The sequence below is a fragment of the Lepus europaeus genome, chromosome 14, assembly GCF_033115175.1.
Source record: "Lepus europaeus isolate LE1 chromosome 14, mLepTim1.pri, whole genome shotgun sequence".
NCBI lineage: Eukaryota > Metazoa > Chordata > Mammalia > Lagomorpha > Leporidae > Lepus > Lepus europaeus.
Window position 1 is genome coordinate 67,492,334 of NC_084840.1, and position 27,765 is coordinate 67,520,098.

The window sequence follows — 27,765 nt, forward strand, 5'->3', positions numbered from 1 at the left end:
TCGGGATCTACACAAACAGGAAGCGGGAATCTGGAGTGGAGCTGCGGCTGTAGTCCAAGCACTCCAATCTGTGGGCATCCCAAGGGGCCATCTAACCACTGGGTCAAATGCCCACATTCCCATATCCCTTTTTTTTTTTTTTAAAAAGAAGATTATTTAAAAGTTAAAGCGGGAGAGAGAGAAAAAGAGAGAGCGCTATCATCTGCTGGTTTACTCTCCAAATGGCTGTATGACCACAACAGCCAGAGCTGGGCTGATCTCAAGCCAGGAGCTTCTTCTGGGTCTCCTGTGTGGGTACAGAGGTTTTTGAAGGACATCAATTCAGGGAAGAAAGGACCATGCTCTTTCACTTTTAGAGAAATGAATTTTCATGAATGTGCTGGTGTTTCTTACCTGTGCGTTGACTTTGTGCAGAGAAGCGGAGTGTGAGTGTGTGCGCGTGCGTGCGTGCGTGCTCCCTGGAGGGAAGACATGCCTGTGCTCTGCTCTCACTTATGCTGTTCACATGTGCAGGAGCTCACGGGGAAGCTGCCCGTTGAATACCCACTGGATCCCGGCGAGGAACCACCCATTGTTCGGCGAAGAATAGGGACCGCCTTCAAGCTAGATGAACAGAAAATCCTTCCTAAGGGAGAGGTACGGTCTTCCTTCTGAGACTGAATTTTTCTCGTTTTCTTCTTCCTTTTCCCATCTATTGGGGCTTTCAGATTTTCCATACCAATTTCTTCATTTCTACTCAATGCCTTTATTTGTCTTTCCTTGACTCTTTCTCGCGTGAACTGGTTTGCCGGCCTATGATTCCCCTTGGTAGGATTGGTTAGCTTGCATTAATAGGCATTCGGATTGTTTGTTGAAGTTGTTTGTCTAACACTGTGGGCCTAGCACAAATGGCTAAGTCAGGCTCCTGGAGAACATTCCAGCAGCACTCATGCCTACTTGTCTTTCTAAAGGCCCTCAGCACTTAGTTACTTGGAGCCACACCTAATGTGTGATGTTTGGTTGGTTGAGGAAGGAAAGCTTGAGCCATGACAGCAGGTGTGGAGATGCCACTGACTGGAGAAAGATGGGTCAGGCCTGCGCCACCAAGGTGGGAACCTCACCATGGCTGCTAAAATCACTGCACAAACATGAGCAAAATGGATGGTCTGGCCTACCCTTGCTCCTATGTGCAGAGCAGAGCCGCGTTTGCCCTCCTGCGATCCAGCCGTGGTGGGGGCTGCACCTGTAGAGATCTGATTTGAAGAAAAGCAAAAAAACAAAACTTGAGAACTTGAGCTTCTGGTTGAATAATAAGTATCCAGCCTCAGACGGAGAGAAATGAAAGGACAGGCATACACAGGCTTCAGAACCGTGTCCAAGAAGTGCCTTCTCAAATGTATTCTGGATTGGATTACTAATATTACCATGCTGTGGAACACAAGGCTTTAAAAGATTAGGGCCCAAAGCCAGCAGAAAAGGAAATACTGCGTGGTTTTAGTTGTCTAAGAAAGTGATCGGGAGTCACTGACATTCTCCTGTTGATGCCGGCTTTAGGTGCTGGGGTGAGGGTGAATTCAGAGAGGCCCCAGGTGTCCTGGGGCTGCCAGAAGTGTTGAGGAATCTCCTGGGATCTGTAGTCCCCGGTCTCCAGGACACTGGGGGACATACCAGAGTGCTTCACCCAAAGTGAAAGCCCCACTAGGAGTCTTGCTCTGTGATGAAGTGAAGTTCATGATTCTTATTTCTTGGGATTGTCGCTAGGGTTAAATGAGCTAGTGTATAAAATGGTGTCACTTACTCGGGACTTGGCACCTGCCTGGTGCTCAGCAAATGTTAGTTCCCTGAAGGTGGATGAACTCTCAGAGGTCGTGGGTGGGAACTGAGGGTGAGGAAGGCTGGGGTTAGGAAACCATCTTGTCCGTCGAGTGTCTTCCAAACCCAGCTGATCATCAGACCTGCCCACAGAACTTGAATTTGCCTTGTTGCCGGGCAGATGCCTGGCAGAGAAACTGGATAAAGGATTCCTACTGTTAGTGAGCGCCCCCTCCCCCACACCCCGCTGGCCTTCCCACAGTCCTGTTTTTGCACACTTCCTCCATAAAGGGTATCTTCAGTGCCTGTAGAATTCCATGTGCATCCAGGACTCCCCTCCCCCCGCCCCCTGCATGTTACATTCTCCCAGTTAGCAAAAGAAATGGCGCAGGGGGTGGAACTTCGCACAACGCCTCTGGGAAGGAAGAGATGGACCTCAGGTCTATTGCTGCTGCTGTTTTCCCTGGAGATGCCCGTTGCTTCCCTGTGCATGCCCCAGCGAGCCATATGCACAGGCAGGGCTCTCAGCCTGCTCCTTGCTTTACTTTGAGTATCCAGAATTTGTCTGGGTTCCCCCACAAGACTCAGGGTCAGTGTCTTCAGCCAGGGCTATCGTGTCAGCCCGGAAACAGCTGCTCCGTGGGGCCCATAGTCACAGAGCAGTCTTTGTCCCCGGGTGATTCTGCTGGTTCAAGGTCCTGGGTGGGAGCCCGTTTCCATATTCTTCTCCCTCTTGAGAGAGAAAACGCAGCCCACATTTGAAGGATCTGGAAGGAGCTTATCTCCTGAAGAGTTCCTTTTAACCATCACCTTGTCCTCTCACCCCAGCTTCCTGACTTCCTTTAGACTTAAAGTGCTCAGAAGTCAATGAAATCTGACAAAGAAATGTTGTCCTTCATGGAGGCATCGAGCCTGGCACCTGGTGCCCAGAGGCAAGGAGGCTCTCATGGGCCATAAAAGGGAGCCATCAGCCGATTCCGGCAAACCTGGGGATCGGCTTCTGCTTAGTTAGATTACCTTCCGTCGTCAAACGTCAGTGTGACTGGGGATTGCCAAGGGCAAGGGGCCTGGTCTCTGCTGGCCAAGCTTGCTCAAATTCGCTGTCGTGAGTTCATTAGGTGTGGGCGAGGCAGAGCTCCTACCTCTCCTCCCGGCTCCCCAGTGATGCTAGCTGTTTGAAAGCTTACCCTTGAAAGGTGCTGCTGGTTAGAGCTGAGTTTGACCAGAGGGGCTTCACCGGGGAAGAGAAGAAAAAAAAAATGGACTGGGGGGATTTCTGCGTTCACCTCCAAACTCTCCCAGACACAGCCATGAGCCACCCTTCCCCCATCCCTCAGCAGCTGGTGCACTGCCATGTGCTGCCAAAGACACAGGCTGGCAGTAGACTGCTGCCCGGGCCACCATCCTCTGGGTCCACCAGGCATTTTGTGCCAGCCGCATGTTAATGTCTCCCTGGCCCAGAACTCTGAGGGGAATCCCATCAACCACCTGGCCCAAGGAAGGGATGGAGAAGGGAGGGGCTTACACAGGGAAGCAGGCCAGAGGAGATCCTGAAGCATATCCAAGTAGCTGGGGGAACCAGTTCTGCCACCATGCTCATCCCTGGCTCACAGAGGGCCCAGTCACAGCCGGGCCAGGGCTTCCATGACAGGCAGGTGTGAGGGCAGCCAGAGCTACAGAAAGAACTTCCCAAAGACACACGGATGAGTGGGAGTGCATCTCCAGAAGAGGACACGCATGGGGTGGGGGAGGTGCCCACATGTGAGCAAACCCATGGGGAAGAAGGAGCGAAAGGCTGCCCCAGTGGTAGTGCCCAGAATGCAAGAGAAATGGTCACTCGGTGGGCTCTGAACTCCCATGAGGACTTTGTCCTCTGTGAAGCTCGCTGGAGATAGCAGGAAGGAAGCCAGGTGATGGCAGGTCCAGCGGCATGGGGACCTTGCCTTGGAATGAGAGTGCTGGAGTGCGAACCAACACTCATCTCCAGAGAGTAACGGGAGCCCAGGGTCTTGAAAGCAGGTATGCCCAAGGCCTCAGCTGCTGGAGTTTAGGATTGAAGCCACCCTCCAGTCGGGCAGGGCTGGGATCGGGCACTGGGACTGCTGGCTTCCTAGTTGGAGTAGGGCTCCTGCTAGGGCAGGGGTCGGGGGTAAGAGGGACGGGGTCTCCCGCTCAGCACCCCCAGGAAGTGTACAGCCATGCCTTTGTCGCCCACAGGAAGCTGAACTGGAACGCCTGGAAAGAGAGTTTGCCATTCAGTCCCAGATTACGGAGGCTGCCCGCCGCCTGGCCAGTGACCCCAACGTCAGCAAGAAACTGAAGAAACAAAGGAAGACCTCGTACTTGAATGCACTGAAGAAGCTGCAGGAGATCGAAAACGCCATCAACGAGAACCGCATCAAGTCGGGGAAGAAACCCACGCAGAGGGCTTCGCTCATCATAGATGGTCAGTGCCCACCCCTCTCCCACACATAGGCATCAGGGAAGCAGATGTCATGTCTGTCTCCCAACAACCCAAGTAAGGGATGATACTGGGCAAAGAAATGGTACAGAGGGAGCCATCATTGCCACTGCTGACTGCCTCCCTGGGAGAACCTGCAGCCATGGGCTCATGCTCCTCTCAGCCTGTGCCATGAGCTGAGCTGACTGCACAGGCCACGCCCAGCCCAGCCCAGAGCTAACCCAGGCTCTGCCATCCTCAGGGACCTGGCCATCCCTCTCCAAGTCTGGAAGGCAAGCTGGTGGCGGGAAGATACACAGCAGGGCCTCCTGCAGGCCACCAACCCCTGCCAACCCTTTGTGTTTGCAGGGGGCCTCCTATCCCAGGACTGTAGCTTAGGAGAAGTGGGCTGCCCAGCTCTGATTAGGGCCCTGAGCTGAATTCAGGCAGGGGTTGGGAGTTTGAGTGGTTGTGCTTGGTTCGGTAAACACTAGAGGGAAATATAAAAAAATCCACCAACAACATCAAGTCTCACACTGTTAGAATTTTTTTTATTGAAGTCAGAATGTGCTTGAAAATAGATGCCAGTATTCTTTCACGGTGCATGCTGCACATTTAAGGTACTTTTGCTCTAGGAAGGCAGAAAGTAGAGGGAGGTGACCAGGAGCTGGGGGTTGGGACAGAGTTCCAGTGTGGGAACATGGCAGTGTTCCCCACGCAGAAGCTGGGTGGTGGCGATGATAAGTGCTCACTGCCACTGAACTGTACACTGAAACATAGTGACAGTAGAAAATCTGATGTCACATATGTTTTACCACAGGTAGCTACAAGCTAAAAATATAGGCAGACTAAGGAAGCGGTGATGTGCTGGAGACTGCACAATGCCAAAGTCAGGGCCTTGTGTCTCCTCACTGTTCACAGCCCATCAAGTAATACGAACAAATTCCTAGTTGAATAAGAGAGACACCATTTTAAAAAAATCCCTTTTCTTGAGGAAACGTGAAATACCAGTGTTTGCTTGTCACACCCTGTTGTCCTTGGTCAAGACCACGTAACTCCTCCCCTCCCAATTTCCCAGCTGAGCTGCAGCCAGTCAGCCCTTCTCTGTCCTGTGCCTCGGCTGAGACCTCCGTCTGTGCTCTGGGAGGCACAGGAGGGTTCACAGCTCAGCAGGAATGCAGAGCAGGGCCGACAGAGCCAAGAAGAGGACCACGTGGGTGACTGTGTCTCCTGTTGGCCAAGGGGAGCTTCTTTGCCCAAGTGAGGGCTGTTGTGTTAGGACTGCTGACAGAATCTGTCTAAAATCATTATCTGTACCAAATCATTCTGCCAAGGCTCAGGAATAAGCAATCAGCCCTCCATATCCACAGGTTTTACATCCACGGATTCAATCAATGTTGGATGGAAAATATTCAGATAAAAAGCTATATCTGCACCCACATGTATAGATTTTTTTTTTTGTATGTACAGATTTTTTTAACAACATAGTAGAACAACTACTGACATAGCAGTGATGTATCAGGTATTAGGAGTTACCTACAGATGCTTTAAAATACACAGGGGATTGCAAAGGTTATATGCAAATACAATGCTAATATACATAAGGGGCTTGATCACCATTGGATCTGAGTATTCCCCACACACAAGGCATGACTCAGCACCCTCTCTTTTGCTGCCTCATTGCAACAAGGGTTCACTTGAATTAGGAGCCGTTAAGGTGGTTCTTAACTCCTCAGCATGGTATTTTATTTCAAGAGGTAAAAACACTAAAACGGGATGATTCTGGACCTTTGCTAGCTTCACCAGGAAAGCAGAGCTGCTGGTTGAAGAGGGAGGATTGCTTTCCTGTCTCTCTCTTGGGCGTGTCCTCCTCGTTAACTGAATGGCGCCTATAAAAATAAGCTTCAGAGAGAGTCCATACTTAGCACACTTGTTTACTAGTGACTTAAGAAGTTTATTAGTTCCCTACCCTGGGTTTTGCATTTGTGGAAGAAGTAGCCGCCAACTCCCTTTGGTTGGGTCAGTGCACGCCCGAGTTTGTGCTGGGACAATGGCATGGCTTAGCAACCTTGGTTTTGGATATTCAGCTGCTCAGCATTCCAGTCTCCTGTGAATGGGCCCAAATACACAGTCTGGGCCCAGTGTAATGTCAGGGTGGGGCGGTGAGCTAATGACCCTCCACCCAGACTCTGAAAAGAAATGCCCAGCAGCATTCTTATTGTTTGCCAAGAGTACTTCCTGATGAGAAAGAGAAGGGTCCTGGGATGGGAGACGGTGAACTGACTGTTTTTGCAGACACTGCGTTGTTTAAGGAGCACGCTAAACTCACCGACTTGCTCTTTGCCTTCCCAGATGGAAACATTGCCAGTGAAGACAGCTCCCTTTCCGATGCCCTTGTTCTGGAGGACGGTAAGTTAGCCCTTTCCTGGCTAAAAACTTGCAGCCCAGATTAAACCGAGATGAATCTGTGTGGTGTCTGGGGACGGCTGTGTGTAAAAGTAAAGAGCCAAGTGAAGGTGGCAGCTGGAGTCCCTGCAAACGCCCTCGTTTCCCGACATGCACCTGTTTGGGTGGGAGTGGGTGGGAGCCACAGAAACTCATTTACTGGAATCTCAGTGTCTCTCTCAGCCCAGAGGTAAGATTTAAGGTGATAAGTCAGTAAATGGTACTTTTACTTTTTTTAGTAGCCAAAACCCATTTTTAACTAAACACTATGTGTATTTTCCTCTTGAAAGTATTCACGGCATCTGGATGAGACAGTAGTGAAAATGAAAGGCAAGATGTCCCTTTAAATCTCTGCTCAGAGGCCAGCTCCAGGGCATAGCTGGGTGAGACATAGCCTGCAACACCAGCATCCCCTACGAGTGCCCATCTGAGTCCTGGCAGCTTCCAATCCAACTCCCTGCTAATGCCCCGGAAAAGCCGCAGAGGACGACCACGTACTTGGGCCCATGTCACCCACATGGGAGACCTCAATGGAGTTCCAGGCTCCTGGCTTCAGTCTGGCCCAATCGCAGCCATTGTGGCATCTGGGGAGTAAACCACCAGATGAAAGATCTCTTTCTCTGTCTCTGAATCTTTAAAACAAACACTGGTTCGGGACTTGAAAATTGTCTTTATATCCCATTAAACTCTTTTTAAAAGAAAGAATTATTTATTTGAAAAGCAGAGAGAGACTGCCCATCCCCTGGTTCACTCCCCAGGACTGCTCCAGACCCAAACCAGGAGCCCAGAATGCCATCCAGATCTCCCACATGGGTGGGAGGGTCTCGAGCACGTGGGCCGTCATCCACTGCTTTCCAGGCACATAGCAGGGAGCTGGTGACAGCAGAGCTGATACAGGATGCCAGCATTGCAGGCAGCAGCTTAATGACTGTGCCACAGTGCCAGCCCCTCCCATCAAAATCGTAAAACGTGGCATTTACCAGGATATCTCCTTGAGCAATTCGTAGAAAAACAGAACTGATCCCTCAGCCCACACCCCAGCTCACCACCATCACAGCCGTCCACAGAGGGGAAACAGGAGCTCCAAACCCAGAACCATCATGGAGAAGATTCCGTGGATGGTAAACCCAAACGCTGGGTGATGAGAGCATTAGTTATATGGAAATATGCTAAGTGGCAGTTAATTTTTTTTTCCCTTTAGAGAAACCTCAGGCAAGCAGTGATAAGTGGCTAGGCAGATGGAAAACATAAAAGGCCTACCCAAGTCGTAGTAATAATGGTAATTGCAGTAATAATAATAATGATCGCTCTTGATGTGGGGAAAGTCTGGCGAGGTATGTACTCAGTCTTGGCGCTGCCCCTAGAAATCAGATGGTAATAGTTTGATGGCTGCTTTGTTTCATGGGTGGGGAGTTTGGGGGATCAGAGATCCCAGCCCTGTTTTTGGCCTCTGTGCACCCCAGTCTGTCTAGGAGATGGAATGAGAACAATTTAGTGAGAGGCTTTTGTAATAGCGGAGTTGTCAGGGCAAGAGCCAGTTCTGAGACCTCATTCGTGATTAGTTTCTTGCCCATGTTCCAGAACCCTGGACCTAGGGGCGTTAAGGCCTCCTCTTTGTAACGCATAGTCCCTCTGCAGGCTTTCTCCTGCTGCTTCCTTTCCAGACCTGAGCAGGAGAGGGAAGGGAAGCAGAACAGCCATCCAGGCATCAAGGCTGGGACTGTGAAAACAGTAACAGTGGCAGGGTCAAGTGGAAGCTTGGAGGGGTGTCTGTGGTTGGTTTCTGTGCCCCCCTCCACCTCCCCTCCCGTCTCCTCTCCACCTGCCCCAGGTCCTCATCACTGGCCCTCTTCATCCACCCCCCAGTCACTCTCTCTACCTGTGCCTTGTTGAACCCAGCCAGATGGCAGTTGTGAAACAGGATCTTCTCCCTGATGCATCCATGCTTAAGAAAGCTGCAGAGTGTCCCAGCTGAGGAAGCTGGGCCCCCTCACAGTGCACGCGGAGGGTGGGGACACACAGAGGATCAGCTGCACGTGGCACAGCTGTACCTGCTGCTCACGCCACCCCCTGCAGCCATGTGGGTGGGGCTCAAGTCCTTTCCTTTCTTCTCTGCTGGGCCACTGCTCCACTCCCATACAGACACCACTTTGTTTGACTAAGTGAATCTGCCTTCTCCATCTGTACTCCGGCTCAGCGCTGTTAGATTGTGGCTCCCAAAGGCGGGGATGGCCTCGTACAGTTGGCTTTCCCCATCTGTGGGCTCCGTCTGCAGATTCAAGCAAGGGTGAAAATATTAGAGAACTGCCTCTGACCAGACTTTGTTATTATTCCCTAAACAGTACAGTACAAATGCTATTTATGTAGCATTTCCATTATCCTAGGTATTATAAGTAATCTAGAAATTATTTACATGAGAGGATTCTATGTAAATACTGTGCAGTTTATTTACCTGAAAGCAGAGAGAGAAAGAGACAGAGCTCTCCTGGTTCACTCCACAGATGCTTGCAACAGCCAAGAGTGGGCCAGGCTGAAATGAGGAGCCAGGAACTCAATCCAGTTCTCTCACACAGGCGGGTGGCTACCTCCCAGGGTGCACATTAGCGAGAAGCTAGAGTTGGAAGTGGAGCCAAGACTCAAACCCCAGCATTCCAGTATAGCCTGTCAGTGCCCAAGTGGGATCTTCACATTGCTATGCCATTTCATATGAGCAATTTGAGCAACCTCTGATTTTCTCATCCTTAGTGTGTGGGGGGAGGGGGAAGGAGGGGATCCTGGGATCAGTCCCTCAAGGGAACCAAGGGATGACTATATTTAATCTATGTAGTCCATCTCCTTCCCAAAAATTCTAAGGCAGTTCTAGACAGAGTATGTGAGGACTGCTTAAAGATAATACTGATGACACTGGAAAGAGCAGAGTAGCTCCCCAGATCCACTGGGAGGTAACTGTGCTAGACAGATGACATGCTCACTCATTCTTCCTCCAACAGCTGTTTACAGAGCACCCGCTCTGTGTCAGCTTCTCAGACAAAACCCTCATGAAGTTGAGATCCTTACTGTCTACTGACAGAAAACGTGACAACCTCATCACCAGAAAACCTGGTTGTTTGTAGGTGATATCTGATAAAAGATGGAGACTCCACTCCATTCGTGTCTAATTAAAACTGATATAAGGTATCTTCGAAGCATTCATGGAAAACACTTATGAAAAAATATTTTTGCATCAAAATAACCCCTATTTCCATGTATGTTTTAAGTCCCCTCAGATGTCTCCTGCAAGTTTGGGTTCATTGCTGTGGTCTGGGCTAACTTGTCCCAACTTGAGATTGGCAGCTGGGGAAGAATCAAGGGGCTGTCCATGACATGGGTGTGACTCTGCCTGTGTGGCCCCCAGTGCTAACATGGGGATGGGGATGGGCTGGGGGTCCTATGGAAAGGACCACCTGTGCTCAGTTCTTGTCTTTCTTTTTGCAGATGACTCTCAGGTTACCAGCACAATATCCCCTTTACAGTCCCCTCACAAGGGACTGCCGCCTCGGCCACCGTCGCACAACAGACCCCCGCCTCCCCAGTCCCTGGAGGGACTCAGGCAGATGCACTATCACCGTAACGACTATGACAAGTCACCCATAAAGCCTAAGATGTGGAGTGAGTCCTCTTTGGACGAGCCTTACGAGAAGGTCAAGAAACGCTCCTCCCACAACCATTCCAGGTGAGTTGGGAACTGAAGCCTAGATGAAAGAATCCAAAGGCTGCCCTACTAGCATCCACAAATCCAAACCAACCTCCATCCTCCCTTTCCTGGGGTTGCCTTTCCACAGTGCTGTGCTCGCAGCGCCCTCTGCTGCCGACGCTGTCAAGGTGCAGATTTGTCATTCAAAGGGCAGCTGGGGTTTTGGCTCACAGTCAAGGTGTTGGCAGATGGCGCTAAGGTTGTTAAATTCCACAGGAATTAATTAGGAAATCTCAGGCAGCGCCACTCTGAAATGGCAAGTGAGAATGAAGTCGTAGGAATCCCACAGTGGCTCAGAACCCCAAGCCACCATTCAGCAGAGAGCTGAAGCCCCACAGCTACAACCTGAACCGTGCATTACCAGCTCATTACATGGCTGATGGAGACATGTGCTGGGGAAGGCATTTTGGTGCACTTCTCCGCCATGACACCCTGTAAAACTTCCTAGGTGCACTGACAGCAGGTCTGACACTGGTAACAAAAGCTGTGTGAGACAGCCACACCGTGCCTGTCACAGAAGGCTGACAGGGGTCTCCACTCCACAGTGCTGGGGTGGGAGGAGTCAGGGGCAAGGACCCCCACCCACTGCTGGGGAAAAGCCTGAGAACCAGAGTAGCGATCTGAGGAAGGGGGGAAGAGTGGGAGTCCCGGGCAAGACCCTGTCCCAAGCCAGTCAGCCCCCGGGGGAAAGGTGCTGTTCTGTCTGGGGGTGACCAGCACGGCTTCCTTGGGTCTGCAGTAGCCACAAGCGCTTCCCCAGCACAGGAAGCTGTGCCGAAGCAGGAGGAGGAAGCAGCTCCTTGCAGAACAGCCCGATCCGCAGCCTCCCTCACTGGAACTCCCAGTCCAGCATGCCGTCCACACCAGACCTGCGGGTCCGGAGCCCCCACTACGTCCATTCCACAAGGTGAGTCCACTGCAGGGCTTTTGGGCCACCTCCATCCCTGGACCACACCTTCCTTTGTATGACTGGGCATGGCTGCTCCCACACTGGCCCAAACAGCAGGTGAGCTGACAGACCCAAACCCAGAAGGCAGGTTCTCTTTGTGAATGAAGTGGACTAAAAACTTGAGCTGGCAGCAGTAAGCCTACTTTAGTGACGGGACCACAGAGCCCACTTTCAGGTCCAGGGGCACTTGGTGTCAGCCATGGATTTCCCAGGCTCCTAGCTACTATGACGGGAGCTTTCCTGATTGAAGTGGAGGCAGGAAAGGTGAGCCTGTTTAGCAGGGGAAAAGTGGAAAATAGAAGCACCTTGTACTGCTAGAGTGATCTTTACCTGATAGTCCTTTTATAACTTTCCACTGAGGCCCAAATTTAGACTGGACTTCCTTCAGTGCTCCCCAGGGTGCACATTCAAAGACAGTGAAAAACACAAAATGAATATATAGTCATTTTCCAAAAGAAAGCAAAACCAGGCCGTAGAGGGCCATATGCTGGGGGCTTCCAGTCGCACCACCTGAGTAACAGCCACCATGGTTTTCACCTGTGGTCCCAGCATGGGGTGGCGTTATCTACTGGCTGATGCTGCTGGCTGCCGGTCGTATGGAGTCACATCAGCAGAATGGGTTACAGACAAAGCAATAGTGAGAAGTTAGTGCATCATTCATTTGTAAGGGTTTCACTTGCCACTAGCCTTGCATTTTAGAGTCTTCACAGGAAATGGAGAGCTATTTGTGTGGGTTGCACGCACAATTGTATTTGGTTTAGCCATATGAAGGGTCACTGTTGCGACCTACAAACACAGCCATTTTGTAGCGTTTAACCCTATACTAAAATGGTGTTTTTGCTGGTTCTCTGTGTATCTATAGAATAATTTTCTATCCTAAAAAGATCTCTGGATATTGGCATACATTTGTCAGCAGGAACCCTCGTGTGTGTCCTAGCTTTAATCCCACTTCCCATTAGGAGACAAAGCAGAGGGTCTGGGCAGCGCTGCCAGGAACCTGCAGTTCCTGGGAGGACCTGGACCTGAGCCTGCCTGTTGAAATCCAGCCATGGGAGAGCGTCCAGTGGCGTCCCTGGGTTCCCCCATTTCCCCAGCACTCCCAGATCCACGCGGGCCGCGTTTCCCTGCAGGTCGGTGGATATCAGCCCCACGCGACTGCACAGCCTCGCCCTGCACTTTAGGCACCGAAGCTCCAGCTTGGAGTCCCAGGGCAAGCTCCTGGGCTCGGAGAACGACACGGGGAGCCCTGACTTCTACACCCCGCGGACTCGTAGCAGCAATGGCTCGGATCCCATGGACGACTGCTCATCGTGCACCAGCCACTCGAGCTCAGAGCACTACTACCCAGCGCAGATGAATGCCAACTACTCAACGCTGGCCGAGGACTCACCATCCAAGGCACGCCAGCGGCAGCGGCAGCGGCGACGCGTGGCAGGTGCCCTGGGCGCCGCAGCCTCCGGCAGCCTCCCCAACCTGGCGGCGCGGGGTGGTGCCAGTGGGGCAGGTGGTGCTGGCGGCGTCTACCTGCACAGCCAGAGCCAGCCCAGCTCGCAGTACCGCATCAAGGAGTACCCGCTGTACATCGAGGGCAGCGCCACGCCGGTGGTAGTGCGCAGCCTGGAGAGCGACCAGGAGGGCCACTACAGCGTCAAGGCCCAGTTCAAGACCTCCAACTCATACACGGCCGGCGGCCTCTTCAAGGAGAGCTGGCGCAGTGGCGATGAGGGCGACGCGGGCCGCCTGACGCCATCGCGCTCCCAGATCCTGAGGACTCCGTCGCTGGGCCGCGAAGGTGCCCACGACAAGGGCACAGGCCGCTCGGCGGTGTCGGATGAGCTGCGCCAGTGGTACCAGCGCTGCAGCGCCTCGCACAAGGAGCACAGCCGCCTGTCACACACCAGCTCCACCTCCTCCGACAGCGGCTCACAGTACAGCACCTCGTCCCAGAGCACCTTCGTGGCGCACAGCAGGGTCACCAGGATGCCTCAGATGTGCAAGGCCACGTCAGGTGAGAGGCGCGCTGGGAGGCCGGGTTGAGAATTTGGGGGAACTGGCACAGTTTCCGCGGCTTCCTGCCCTGCTGTTCTAACGCTGGTCCTACCCAGCAAGCCCGCACCTGACTCTCCGAGTGGCCTGATGGGCAGCTCTCTCCCAATTGGGCTGCTTAGTACAGCCCCAGACTGTCCCTCCCACCACCTCTGTGTAATAGCACAGCAATCTAAGCCAGCTATGGGAAGTTGTGTCTCCGGAGGGGTTTGCCCAGCCAAAGGGATGACCTCAACCTGGGCCAGAGGGAGAAGCTACTATGTTATAGGCCTGACGTAAACCTCTGCAGAGCCCCAATTTAGCTGGCAGCTCCCCAGGTAGGGCTGCTGTCTAAGGAATGAGGTGCTCTGCGTTTAACTGGATGCTTTCACAGATCACTCTTGGTGGTGAAACCATCCTTTCAGCGATGTTAGGACATGGCCACAAAGTTAACTTGTATATGATGTTACATCTGAAAATTTCCATAATCAAACTAAATTTCCCTAATATTCTTTTTTAAGGTTGATTTGATGGGACCAGTGCTGCGGCACAGGGGTAAAACCGCTGCCTGCAGTGCTGGCATCCCATATGTGTGCTGGTTCAAGTCCCGGCTGCTCCACTTCCGATCTAGCTCTCTCCTATGGCCTGGGAAAGCAGTAGAAGATGGCCCAAGTCCTTGGGTTCCGCACCTGCGTGGAAGACCTGGAAGAAGCTCCTGGCTTCGGATCAGCACAGCTCCGGCCGTTGTGGCCAGTTGGGGAGTGAACCAGTGATGGAAGACCTCTCTCTGCCTCTCCTTCTGTGTGTAACTCTGACTTTCAAATAAATAAATAAATACATCTTTAAGGAAAAAAAAAAGATTGACTTGAATGGCAGAGTTGCAGAGAAAGGAGAGACAGACATCCTCCATCCACTGGTTCACTCCCTAGATGGCCACAGTGGCCAGGGCTGGGCCTCTCCAGAGCCAGGAGCTTAATCCAGGTCTCCTACATGGGTACAGCAGCGCACATACCTGGGCCATCCTCAGCTGCTTTAACAAGTGCATTACCAGGGAGCTGGCTCAAAAGTGGAAAAGCCAGGACTCAAACCAATGGCCATATGGGATGCCAACACCACCGTGCCAACCCTTCCCCTACATTCTTAAACTCAGAGCACCCAACAGTACTGGATCAAGTAAAAAACAGAGGCAACCAGCCTTTCTGTTAAGTGGCTACATTCTCTGCTCTCTCCCCTAAGAAACAGTCACAGCGATGATGAGCACTGGCTGAGCAGTCATGCTGGCCATCTGCAGGCTCAACACTAGAGTACTGGCAGTCATTCAGACACCCCCATTCAGAGAGAGGGGACCGCAAAGAGAAGAGTTGCTGTTGCCTGCTGGCTACAGGAAAGGGAATGGAGGGTGGAGTAGGGATGCTGACATTCTAGGAATAAAAGGAAAGCCAGAATCAAGTGGGAGAAACTGCAAATTGGGAAATTCACCTGTTTTCAGTTATTTAAGTCAAAGCAAGGACCGAGGGAATGGGAGTGATCCCAAAGATGGGAAAGGGGGAATTATTTGGGAAATTGACAGTGTTTGAGCAGAGAGGAAGACCCGACCACCCAGGTGCAGCAGGTTCCTGCATTCTGCCCCCACTAAATAGGACACGTTGGCTAAATGACAAGCTCCAGAAACTAGAAAAAAAATGATTCAAGCTGTCATGAGTGCACCAGGTTCTAGAACCTTCTATGTGTTTCTTCATTTGTAAAGTCAGTCCAGGGAAATTGGCCATGACTTTGCAGGAGGATTTTGAGAATGAACACCTTGTGTATCCCATTTTGTAAAGGGTGTGATCATCTGTGACCTTATGGAAAGAACCAGCAGCTTGTAAACACAAATACATGAGAATGTTTGTTCTATTGAAATTGTAGCATTTAGCTAGTAGATTTGCTTTAAAGAAATTAGGACGATTTCTTGGAACATATTTCACAGCCAGAATTTTAAACGGCTGTTATCTTATGTTTACTGATGAAACATTCCACTCCCAAAAGAAAGGATGGATTTAAGTAGGAATTAATCCCTACTAAAATTTTCCCAGCTGGACTTCCGTGCTGCCTACATCAATGAACTCTTCATGGTCAGATCTGGATGAGCTGTCAAAGCCCTGCCCAACTTCAGGGTGTACGACAGTAGCAAATGATATGCCAGAAATAGCAAAGCATCAATTTCTCACTGGGGACACACCTGAAAATGTCCTGAGGTCTAGCTACCAGCATGAGCTCCACACAGGTCTCAAAGGACCATAGCATCTACAGGTTCTTGGCTGCTATGTAAGTCATACCTGTGGCCACTTCCTGTGGAAAAGTGGGCACCTAGAATCCTGGGTGCATCATTTGAGAAAGAGAAAATAATTTGTGGGATGTAGGGGTAGGGGTGCAGAGATGTTTCCCCACTGAGAACCTGCCATGGGGTTGTATCCTGCATGCCTGGAAATGGTGACTCCTGGCCACTGTGTTCATGTAGGCCAAGGAGTTGGAAACTTCTTTGCTGTGTCTGACTTTTGTCTTCTCCTTGCCTGTCCCATGCCACCTACCTACAGCTGCCTTACCTCAAAGCCAGAGAAGCTCAACACCATCGAGTGAAATTGGAGCCACCCCCCCAAGCAGTCCTCACCACATCCTGACTTGGCAGACTGGGTGAGTTCTCCCTGAAGGCCTTGAACCAGTTCTTCTTCCAGATTGGTTGGCTCAGCTAGCAAGTGTCCTAAATAGTAAGATCCTACTGATAGGAGCATATGTCAACACAGGAATGATGAGGGCTCATTACTGGGCAACTTCCTCCATTCAAAAGAGGCCTCACGGATTGCTCTCACCTGCTACCCTGCTCCTTTCCTTCATCAGCCCTTTGTAGGGGCAAGTTCTGTGTGGTCCCTGGAACGTGGGAAGGTGGACACAGGCAGGGGAATTGTGTTTTTTTGGTCGGAATTCCAGACAGCATTGAATGTTGGATTCAGGCTGACTCATAATGCCAGGCAAGAATGTCAGTGGATAGAAGGAGGGCTAATTACTCAGGATATGTCTTTAGAAAAATGCTTCTCTCCTGACCACACAGTTGTTCTTCATTAACAAAGGGGATCAGGTACTTGGAGACCTTTAAGCAGAAGCTGCCCACAGGCAATAAACAAAACCAAAAGTCAGCTCATTTGATAGCTTTAATGTAGGTGGGACGCACTGTACTCTCAAGGCCAGTTAGGGTGTCCTGAACTACTGAAGGTCTGGCAGACTCAAGGGACCTTCTCCACTCCACAACACCTGCCTCTTCTGTTACTCCTAAGCGGATGTTATATCTTGTCAACAACTCTTGGCTAAAGACCCAGCCCCCACCCCCACCCCTTATCCAGCTTAATCCACAGTTTCTGGTTTGCTGGAGATGTCTGGAACAGTGTGACAGCTGTCTGTGAGGTGAATAATAAGAAAACCAGTTTCTGAACTGGCTCCCCCGTGAGCATTCAAGCTTCCACGCTTGGCCGATGCTGCACGTTCCTGCAAGCTAGGACATCTGCAGTCTTAGCAGTTTTAGTGGAAACCAGACTCAAAGGCTGGAGCTGCTTTTCACATGAATATGCTCAGATAATCCTCACTACAAGCTTGCAAGGGAAATACTGTAATCTTTTAGTTTTAAGGAAGCTCCGGAAGTAAAGAGCCTTTCTCCAGGTCACATAGCTGGAAGGAGCTGGGATTTCAGCCCTACTCTCTGGGATCCTAAACCCTGCTAGTGGTTTTCAAAGTGTGGTCTCCAGGTCAGCAGCTGAGCCTCACCTGGGATCCTGTCAGAAATGCATTCTTGGGCTCATCTGGGGCCTACTGAAAGTGGGACCCAGCAGGCTGGGTTTGTTTTTTTAGCAAGGCCTCCAGCTGAATCTGATGCACTCAGTTCCTGAACTTTCCATGCACTGCTTCTTATTCTTAACAACTACAGTGTCCTCATAACAAACCATTAACAATGCTCACTGGCATATCATCCACATCCAGACAGCCTCTGCAAGGCCCAGGGTCCAAACACCTCACTCAGATTAACTCAGCTCCTGTGTATCCGCACCTGTGATGGCTTAAACCATCTCACCCAAATAAGAAGGTTCAGATATCAAGTTACCCCTCTGGATCCTCCAGGTTTTCTGGATCTGCCCATTCTCTCCCGATCCGCACACGGTTATATATTTGACTGACAACAGGCTCTGAAATTTGTAAGCACCCCTCACATGATAGCACAATTAAGCTGGTCTTGAAACCTATTTCACCACAGAGAGCTACTGAGGATGCAAGACAAACAGAGTTTGGTCCTTGAAGTAGACTATTTTGCCAGATTGAGTTGCATTGTCATTCACAATGACCATTCTCTATGATGTGATATGGAAACGAGATTATGGACAAAAAGTGCCAGAGCCTACCTTTCCAACAAAACTAAGTCGGTCTTTTGACTCAGTTAACGGGAATTGAAAGTTCTGCATGACTTATTTGTCACTAACGCTTGGGTATGTAGTCGGTGGGTATTACTAAGCTACTGAGCACGTCTGTGTCAGTTCTTCTCTTTAACTTGACCTCTCTTCTCTTCCTCCTTCTGCTTTCCTTTGTTCAGAGAAGCAACAGCAAACTCACCCATCATGGATGGGTCTGGGTCTCCAACTCACCAAAGTACTGATGAATAGAGGTATCGTAAGGGAATGTTGTGTCCTTCTGCCATGAGTGTGTGATCCCAGATGTGCTGCCTTTGTCCATGTCCTAGTTCCTATAAGGAAACATCCAAGTGGAATGTACTAGATACATGGGGAACTCTACTTCTGTATGTGTGTTTTTCCATCAGACATTACATATTCCCAATGCTACTTCCCAGAAAACACTCCCAAAGCAGGTATTATACTGCCCACAAGGTCTACATATGTAATCAGTGTCCCTGAAAACAGCATTACTACAACATGAGTTTCAAAGCATTAAGGACAGGCTGAGTTGATGTAGCACCAGCAATTTTATCTCAGCATTCTTGAGTGACAGCAGTGTACTGTACTAGATTTATAGGCTCTGCTTTTCAAAATTTAACTCTATAGACTGGCATCATCCTCATCCTCATCTTCATCACATGAGCGCTCATTAGGACACTAGACTGCTGAGCACCATCCTGGCCTATGTAACCCAGATCAGCGTAGCAAGACCCTGGGACAGTCCTATGCATATTGCCATTTGTGAACTGCTGTTACACTGCTTATGAAACCGTAACGCTTACTCTGGTTCCTAGTCCCAGGGACGTAACAATCTGAGACACAAGACACTGAAATTCAGTAGTTCTAGAAACTATTGCTTGAGATAGCAGTTCCAGAAATTCAAGTTCAAATGAACAATTTGAAACTCAGGAGATAGACAAGGGAGGTAAGAAACTGCTATGTTTATGCAGTAAAATGCTATCAGACTTAGGATGCTGGGAAGGGTCACCTTTTTCAAAGGCCTGCCACAGAACAAGGGGATCAGACAGGTGGAGGCCATTCCAAGGACAAAAACTTAGATGCAGAAACAGGGCAGGGGGTACAGCATGACAGCAGAGAGTCTCATTTTATTATATATAAAAGAGCTGAACTTCAAGGTTAGGACAAGACCGTGAACAATCTAGGAGATGAGGAGCAATGTTTCCTGCAGGTTCCCCGAGTTGGCAGATAGAGAATAGAAAAGCAGGGCTTAGCCTCTGAAAGGCACAGAGACACCTTGTCCTCTGCTGCCAGAGAAAAGGAGAAATTCGGAGGTGGAACAAAGGCATGGGAGCCACAATGCTCAAGTTGGAAGACTCGCTGTTTCTCCCTCCCCTCCTTATAGTCACCTGCTGAGTGTGCTAGAAGGTGGAGGTGAGATGCGAACTTGAGAATTTTGAAATAGATCTGAAAGAGCTGTTGTGAGAATGTGGTCAGGTAAGCTTCTAATGAATTAAGAACAACCTACCGGCAGCAGCAGCACAGGCCTGGGCTGGGTCAGACGGGCTGATTCCAGAGGGCCTCATCCCCCAGCTCACGGCCGCCTATAGCACTGCTGAACAACCCACACTGGTTTTGTAACTCGTATTTCTCAATTAGTACTAAGAAGATGGGAAGATATAAAGCATTGCTCAACATGTAGTAAGATAGAAAGATAAAACTCTTGCTGAAATAAATGTATATTTAGAAAATCAACTTATAAAATTGATAAAAAATAATTCCATTAAAATTCCACCCCCTAAGATCTTAATGTTGCACATGCCCCTTTCCTAGATCAAACAGTTATAAGCCACAAGTTGCACTAGGATGTACATGACGAAGTCTCGTGAATTTGCTACCTGCGTGGGATAAGAGGGCCCTGGCTTAACCAACACCTCCCTCAGGATATGTGCTTCTGCCAGTCTGAGTATAATCCTGGGACGGGGCCTTCTCACAGTGGAAAGCCCCACAGGCAGCTGCCAATGACAGCCTCAGCAGCCACCACTCCTATGACCCACAGTGGCCAAGACTGCCCAGGTCTGAGCTATTTCCTGGGTCACAGCTTAGGACACACCCCAAGGTCTTCATGGTTTCTCAACTACTTCAACTTGCTAGGGCGACTTTCCAGGGCCCACACCACTCACAGCTTGGTGAAGAATAACTGCTTTCTAAAAAAAATCTCTCCTTAATTTTGCATTTCTTGACTGTTAATACAGAATCTCACTGATACTCAATGAGAAGCAGGGGCTTAGCTGAGCCAGGAGAACAAGTGTCTTCCTCATGGATGTGAGAAGATGCCAATACTAAGTATCATTTCTAGCTCTGAACACCACATGTTAGCTATTTCAGCCATGATGGGACTTCAGTGAGAGTAGCCTGCATAAAACAGCCAGAGGCTAGAAAATCCCATCTTTTCCTCCAGCTGCATTTTGTCACTTTGTTCTTTTTTATTCCTTTAGTCCTATTTTCACAGGAGTAGCAGTCAGCTCTCTCTGGGATGCTACTGGTCCCACTCTACTCAGAGAAGGGAATAGGGAGGGCCCATGGTTTTCACACTGTACCCTCTTGGGGGCCACATAGAGACCAAATCACCAGACAAGTGGCAGATCCCCCACCCAGCTTCTCCACCACCACGACTCGTATCTTGGTTTGCCTGTTTTATGCATTGGGTTGCCAAGGAGCTCCCCAGAAGGGTCCTATAGTTTTAAATGGTATAAAGAACATGGAACATGGTCATATCTCAACACCCTCTCATAGTTGGGATCCCCACCCCCAACGCCCATGAACCACAGGAGAGTAGCATGGTCCACTCAAGAGTTAAGCTTTGTCTGCATACACAGACTACATCACGGCAAGAACTCCTAACCCAAACCCATGCCTTAGCCAATCACAACTTCTTGGAACTCAGCAGCCTCTCTCTGAGCTTTGTTGATGAGAGTGTAGAGGCCATGTAGTTCTTCTAGAGCAGATTATACTGTGACAAACGTGATTTCTATTTGTGATAGTTTTTCAAGTTTTAAAGACATTTATTTATTTGAAAGGATGAGGGAAAGAGAGAGAACTTCCATCTACTAGTTCACTTCCCCACATGGCCACAACAGCCGGGACTGGGCCAAGAACTCCATCTGAGTCTCCCACATAGGTAGCAGGGACCCAAGTACTTGGGCCATCTTTCGCTGCCTCTCAGCATTCATTAGTAGGAAGCTAGACTGTAAACACAAGAGTGGCTGGGCTCAAACAGGGGATGTGGGCGTCCCAAGCAGAGGCTTAATTCACTGCATCACAGAGCCCACTCCTCTCACCTCTTTTTAACAGTTTCAAGCAGAAACTATTTAGAACCCAATATACAAAAGATTTAGACATTTTATGATGAGGTCTTCACATGAGAAATGTGTATTATCAAAAATCTAAGCATGGATTTCAAACAGTTTAGCACCAAAATAAATATTTAACTCCGTTTCCCCACAAACCTTTTTAAGATTTATTTTAAAGAGTGACAGAGAGAGGAAGAGTCAGAGGTCTTCCTTCTGCTGATTCATTCCCCCAAAGGCCAGGGCTGGGCAAAGCTGAAGCTAGGAACAAGGAACTCCTGGTCTTAGCAGGGGCCCAAATACTGGAGCCATCATTCACTCACTCCCAAGTGCATTAGCAGGGAGCTGGATCGGAAGCGGAGCAGTGAGGACTCAACGCAATGCTCTGATATGGGATGCTGGCATTGCAGGTGGTGGCTTAAACTGCTGTGTCCTAGGCTTCCCACAAACTTTGGAAAGTACCTTTTTTATAATATTAGACTATTTAAAATAGTATTTTCAAAGTTCTGTGGATGTGGGAGAAGTTCTGGGGGAAATAAAGCAAGCCTTCAGTTTATGTCCATGGCCACTGAACCACTTCTTCCATCCCCAGGGCGTTTCATAGAACTACTCAGAGAAACAGTGGCTGAGGCTGTTCCTTACAGCCTATGACGCCCCTAAGAAAATTTGTCTCAGAGAGTTCCAGATCACATTTTTATGCAAGAAACAAAATTTCCATCAGGAGCTTAAGAAACTGTTCAATGTGCTAGTACAACTTAGTTGAATATGAAAAAGAAATCAATTTAATAAGCAAACAGGGGCATGGATTGGCTGATATAGCTGGGAAGCTGAAGGCAAAGCTGGGGCCTGGGCTTGTTGGGCTTGCTGGTTCTCTTTCCATCTGTAGCACTGCTTCCCATTAACTCCATTCACAGGTGGAAACTGACATCCTTGTCGCTTCAAGGCTGATTGTTCTCGGTGTGGGCATTGTAGCGCAATGGCTTTTAACACCTGCATCTGGTACCAGAATGCCAGTTCAAGTCCTGGCTGCTCTGCTTCTGATCCACCTCCTGCTAATGCTCCTGTGAGGGTAGTGGAGGATGGCCTAAGTGCTTGGGCCACTCTTGCTGGGAGACTGGGATGCAGTTCCAGGCTCCTGGCTTTGGCCTGCCTCAGCCTGTTACAGCCATTTGGGGAGTGATCTCTCTCCCTCTCTCTCGCTTCTTCTTCTTCTCCTCTCTTTGTTGTTCTGCCTTTCAAATAAATATATAAATATTTTCAAAAATCTTTTTAAAAAATTTTAAAGCTGCCTATCCTTGCTGTGGCACATGGCCATTGATCCAGTGGCTGTGGTTGGAGGACACTAACTGGCCCAGGTGGTGCCTGTGTCTGCCCCTGGTGGGAGTGAGAGTGGTGCTATGGTGGAGACTACCCCCAAGACCACACAGAGTTAGGCAGGGATTGTCCCTCAAGCAATACCGTATGTTCTCTGGAGGGCCCAGACACCTTTCCTCTTAGAAGTGTCTCACCCAGGGCTGGCTCTGTAGTACAGGGGGTTAGGCTGCTGCTTACCACACCGGCATCCAACATGAGTACCATTTTGAGTCCCCACTGCTCCAGTTCCAATCCAGCTCCCTGCTAATGCAACTGGAAAAGCATCCCTGCCTCCCACAAAGGAGACCTGGTAGAGTTCTGGCTCCTGGCTTTGGTCTGGCCCAACCCTAGCTGTTGTGGCCATTTAGAGAATGAACCAGCAGACGGGAAGATTTCTGTTTGTCCCTGTTGCTTTGCCTTTGAAATAAATAAATCTTAAAAGAAAAAAAATTACTTCTACCCAACCTAAATAGTAATGTCTAGCTGAAATATTTTTAGGAAAGTCTTTTTTTCTCCTATATATTTTCCTGTGTATTTTTAAATGCACACTTTTCAATAAACACAAAACAATACATGTTATTTAGAATAAACAGCATTGATTTAAAAATCTGTGAATACTCAATTCAAAAGATCACTACCCTTTCGCTGTGGGGAAACCTTTAATTTCAAATATTCTACCAGTGAGCTCCAAGGCCTTCTCAGGCTGGGCTGCCCCTGAGCGTCGCCTGGGGAAGCACTCAAAGCCCAGCGCTCAAGCAACCCCCAAACCACTTGCAAGGCCCAGTCACTAGGACTGTTCAGTCCCTGGGTGCTTCCAGGACTCAGCCAAGCCTGAGAAACCTGCCTGTGAAGCATCAGCTCGCACCTTCCTCCTTCACAGATGAAGGTCCAGAAAATCCCCTATATGGTTTTCTTCTCGACTACGAGAGCCTGCAGAGCGGCAGGCCTGTGCCTTTTGTCTGGGGCAGACTGTCAGTCACTCCAGGGCTCTGTGTGCGTGAACACGCCCTGTAAATGGCGCTCTCCACTGACCGTCCCCTCTCTCTTCTTGGACTCCCCACAGGAGCTACAACGACAGCTGTTTCCTGGATTCCTCCCTCTATCCAGAACTAGCTGACGTCCAGTGGTACGGGCAGGAAAAAGCCAAGCCCGGGACCCTCGTGTGAGCCAGCCCGGCCAGATCTGACCACCTCGACACCATTCGGAGTCACCTCACTGCCTCTCATTTGCCTTACCCAGACGCACTGTCACCTGCACCAGCTTCGGCCCTCAGCACTTTTTCTTTCCCGTCTCCGCATCCCTTTCACCCTCCAAAACCTGACTGAGGAGACATTCTGGAAGGTTCCGGTCCCACTGTGTGTCCCCTGGCTCTCTTGGCCAGAGAGAGCCAGACAGCAATCCTCAATGGCACCTCGGTGGCTTCCCTGTGCCATGACAGTCCCCAGGCCAGGAACTGTCAGGGAAGCCAGCCAGCTGGCATCAAATTCCTGCGGACAAGTGGCACTGATAGAGAACAGGACAGGGGCCTCAAGTACTGGGTGATCCAAAAGGACGATGAAGCTGTGTCCAGGCTGCCCAGAGACAGCCTGCCAAGCACTTCACGCAGAGGACACCTCATGGGGATGTTTGAACTACATCTGAAATACCCCTTCATGAGACAGTTTGGGGGAATGGCTGTAGGGGAGATTGACACAGGAAGTGTAATGTTTAGATGAGCATCAGAAGACCACAATAAGTTCTGTGCTGCCAAAGATGAAACAAATTACAAAAATATAAGAGGAGCCAAGAAGACACTCTGCAATGAAATTTCTTTTAAATTCTAAACTGCGACTACACCCCACAAGTCAAAGTCACAAGTTTGTAAATTGCATCCTGTCTCTCTCTCTCCCATCTCGGGTCCACGTCCCACTCAGTAGACAGGCTGGAAGGGACCCCAACAAACAGGGCAAAAACGAGGGAGTCTTGGCTGGCATTGCTGCCCCAGAGTCTGCAGCAGTCTGGACAGGAAGGAAGCCTGGCCCACAGGGAGTAGCAGAGGGTGCTGGTAGCCCTGGTCCGTGCAGGGGACTCAGCCCGTAGCCCCAGCCCCAAAGCTGCTTTCCTTTTGGGATTTGTAGTAAACATAAGGTGGTAATTGCCAAAAGTGGTTCTCATTAAATCAACCAGTAAATGTGTATCCTGTGTTTTTGCACAACGCGTTTCATTTTCTTTTTTTATGGGAAGCCAAGGGAAAAGCACATTGCCATCCATTTGAGTGTTAACTGTTGTGGCTTGTTTTATGTTTGTTAGCACTTGTGTGACAAAGAGCTCAGATACCTGTCACTTATTCAAAGGACCCAACTATGCCCTTAGGCAGGGAGATTTTACTCATTTGTCTACCAGCTGGCAGGCAGAGCAGGGTTGAAAAACGTATCAGCTCCCGAAGGGCCCAGCTACCTATAAGACGACCGTTCCCTTGCTGCACCACGTTGGTCCTCAAATACCCAAAGAGGAAGAAAGAAGGCGGAAAAGTACCATGTGGGAGCTGCTTGTTTACATGTGTTTTGAGCTACGCTTAATACACACCTGGAAAGCCATCAATCTTCAAAGGCCTCAAAAAACATTTTTCTAATAACTAACAAGTGCACAATCGTAGTTGGGTTATTCAAGATGGCACAAGAAGGTCTCTGCAGAGGTGGTGTGTTGTGCTTGTTGGCGCAAGTCAGGGGGGTGGGAGGGGCTTTTTTTTCTTCCTTGTGATGATTTCCTGTTGGAAAGGCATTTCACTGCCAGGGACAGGAGCCAGGGTGGGGGTCATTTCGTGGGAAAGCAGAATTGAAGTTAGCTTTAGCATAAAAAGGAAAAAAAAAAAAAACAAACTTTGTTTTTCATGTCTGTGTAATCCAAGAATAACAATAGACTCTACCAGACCAGGAGGATAAGAATGGGCACTCAAAGGCAATCCTTAACCCTAGTGCTCCGTCTGCTGGGGCCTGAAAAGCTTTGTAAGGAGAGTCAAGCTGGAGACCCAGGCTGGGCTGGCATCAGGCCGGCCGCAGCTGCTGCCACCATGGCTCTGGGGACCAGTCAGGGCCAGCATCTGCAGATCCTGTGCAAGGATGGGCTGGGACTCTAGCTTGCAGAAGGCATTAACAGTCCCAGAACACTTTGGTTTTGTTACTAAATAAATGAGTCTAGGGCATGATTAGGAGGTCTTTTTGTTGCTCTTATTTTGATGGCCAGAACTACGAACAGCAGGGTTTGTAAAATTTCCTTTCCTGATCCAGAAACATGGCACAATTGGGCCATTTTCCATTCTCCTAAAAGGTAAATGATTAGACTGAACTATGTGCAAAAGGGAACTAGAAATGGCAGTGAGGTTGCATGGTACAGGTTTTACAACACACAGTAGTCTGAAGTCAATGGGATCAAGCTTACAAGGAATGCAAGTTACAAGGAATATGAGGCAGACATTCTAAGAACTTAGTTTTAGATTTGGAGAGGCAGAGAAGTATGGAATGGAAGCAGGAATTACAGTTCCAGCAAACATCATGATAGTCTGGTAGTAAAGACAGAAATTAAGTAAAACAGGTTTTACTGTTTAGCTGTGTTCAGTTAATACAAAATGTACATAAAGTGTTGGTCCTTGGAGACTGACATGATCAATGATCAGTGTGATGAGAAATGATGTAGTTATTGTATACAAGCACTTGAAAACTCTTTATATAGCCCTATTTCTTTAAAACAGAATACCATGAACTATAAAGCTCCTGGTCTGATATGAAGCCCCTATTGGATTCCTTGGATACATGTGAGAAGCGGCCTGTGTAAACCAGGAGACTGGTGAACACCCGTACATCAGACCATGTTGTGAGCCAGGTTGACTTTTTTATTTTATTATATTCAGGTGAGTGTGGAAACTGTTACAATTCCAGTTTGTTTTCATTCAGTATTAGTTTAGTTCTAACTATAGCAAATCCCATCCAGGTGCTATCAGATGACCAATTACTGCTTAGTTAACTAGGTGTAAAATTTTACATATATATTAATGTCATTAGTTTACTACAAGTTGTGTAAAATGGACTCTAGTTTAATAATGGGGAAAAAGGTTTAGGTTGCTCCTGAAACTGACTGTAGAGCATGTAAAATGACTTTACTGGATTCTGTTCAACTGTAATCAAAAGATGGATGTTGTAGACAAAGTTGCAGAATTAAAAAAAGAAATCTGCTTTTAATTTATTCTTTTTGTATTGAGAATTTGTATAGTACCTTTACATTTTGCAAAACAGTGTTGTCAACACTTATTAAAGCATTTTCAAAATGAAAAGATCCCAGTTGCCTCTTAGAGATTTTGTTTGTTTCTAAGTGATAATTGCATAAGCATTCTACAGAAAGCTGTAATTCAGGTGCCTATGTCCTTATGAGGCTCAATTTTTTCTTTTAACATCAGTTTATGGATGCATTCCTACTGGCCTGCTACAGACAATCTCGGTTTATGGAGGAGAGACTAATTCTCCCCTACTCCAGTTTCCTTTTGTTAATTACACAAGATAATCTAGTCTAATTAGGAGTGGGGAACGTCCAGCCCATGGGCTGTATAAGGCCCGTGAAATTATTTGGTCTGGCCCTGCCAAGGCAACTGAAGGTGGGACTCAAAATTCAGTGAGTCTACAGAAGGCTAATCTTTAAGTTGATAATTTGATATGGCCTGCAAGTGATGTTACAAATACCCAGCCTTGATCTAAATGATGGACTCCTACTACAAAAAAGGATTTGAGATGAGAGGTGAGTCACTGTCGGGACACTACTTCTGTATTTGTGTCCCTGTTGCTCACAAATGGTCACTCAGGTGTAGTAAGTGCCAGCAGTGTGTGTCCCCACAGAAAAGCCCATGGCAGAAGGAACATGTGGGGAATCTGTGCTTGGGGGATCCCGCTTGGCCTCTGTCTCCATGCCATTCCCAGCTTCACGAAGGCTGCAGAAGAGCCCGTGGGGCCCCTTGCAGCTACCGCTTTTCACCTTGTGCTCACACGGCAGCTTAGACATTGCCACCTGCCCTCTGACTCACACCTCACCAAAGCAGCAGCCTCCAGGGCCTGCATGTACCATCTGGCTGACTCTGCTAGAGACTTCCCTGCAGTTGAATCCCTGGCCCCTAACCCAGCAGGCATCTCTACAGCAGCAGAAATGGGAGGTCTGGCCTCCTAGAACAGCTTTCATGAAAAGCCCTCCTAGGATCGAAGTGTTGGCCACCACAGCAGGCTGACCCT

At 49.1% G+C, this 27,765-nt stretch overlaps 2 protein-coding genes across 6 annotated transcripts in view; one reads left to right on the top strand and one right to left on the bottom strand.

The window, feature by feature from the left end:
- The window catches only part of FRMD4A (FERM domain containing 4A), a 342,837-nt gene extending 316,058 nt beyond the window's left edge, over nucleotides 1–26,779 (top strand). Inside the window, exons 16-23 of one of the 4 annotated variants that reach the window (XM_062210863.1) lie at nucleotides 514–636; nucleotides 4,009–4,237; nucleotides 6,584–6,640; nucleotides 10,151–10,388; nucleotides 11,149–11,316; nucleotides 12,489–13,366; nucleotides 15,960–16,056; nucleotides 17,996–18,129. In XM_062210863.1, coding sequence (XP_062066847.1) covers nucleotides 514–636; nucleotides 4,009–4,237; nucleotides 6,584–6,640; nucleotides 10,151–10,388; nucleotides 11,149–11,316; nucleotides 12,489–13,366; nucleotides 15,960–16,056; nucleotides 17,996–18,065 — 1,860 coding nt within the window. In that variant the 3' untranslated portion in view covers nucleotides 18,066–18,129. Of the gene's footprint in view, nucleotides 1–513; nucleotides 637–4,008; nucleotides 4,238–6,583; nucleotides 6,641–10,150; nucleotides 10,389–11,148; nucleotides 11,317–12,488; nucleotides 13,367–15,959; nucleotides 16,057–17,995; nucleotides 18,130–23,579 lie in introns of those variants that run through there. The other 3 variants (XM_062210861.1, XM_062210860.1, XM_062210862.1) reach the window with 3 other exon arrangements.
- The window catches only part of PRPF18 (pre-mRNA processing factor 18), a 108,855-nt gene continuing 85,848 nt past the window's right edge, over nucleotides 4,759–27,765 (bottom strand). Inside the window, exon 10 of one of the 2 annotated variants that reach the window (XM_062210868.1) lies at nucleotides 4,759–5,000. In XM_062210868.1, the coding sequence (XP_062066852.1) occupies nucleotides 4,980–5,000 (21 nt within the window). In that variant the 3' untranslated portion in view covers nucleotides 4,759–4,979. Of the gene's footprint in view, nucleotides 5,001–8,504; nucleotides 8,946–27,765 lie in introns of those variants that run through there. The other variant, XM_062210865.1, reaches the window with a different exon arrangement.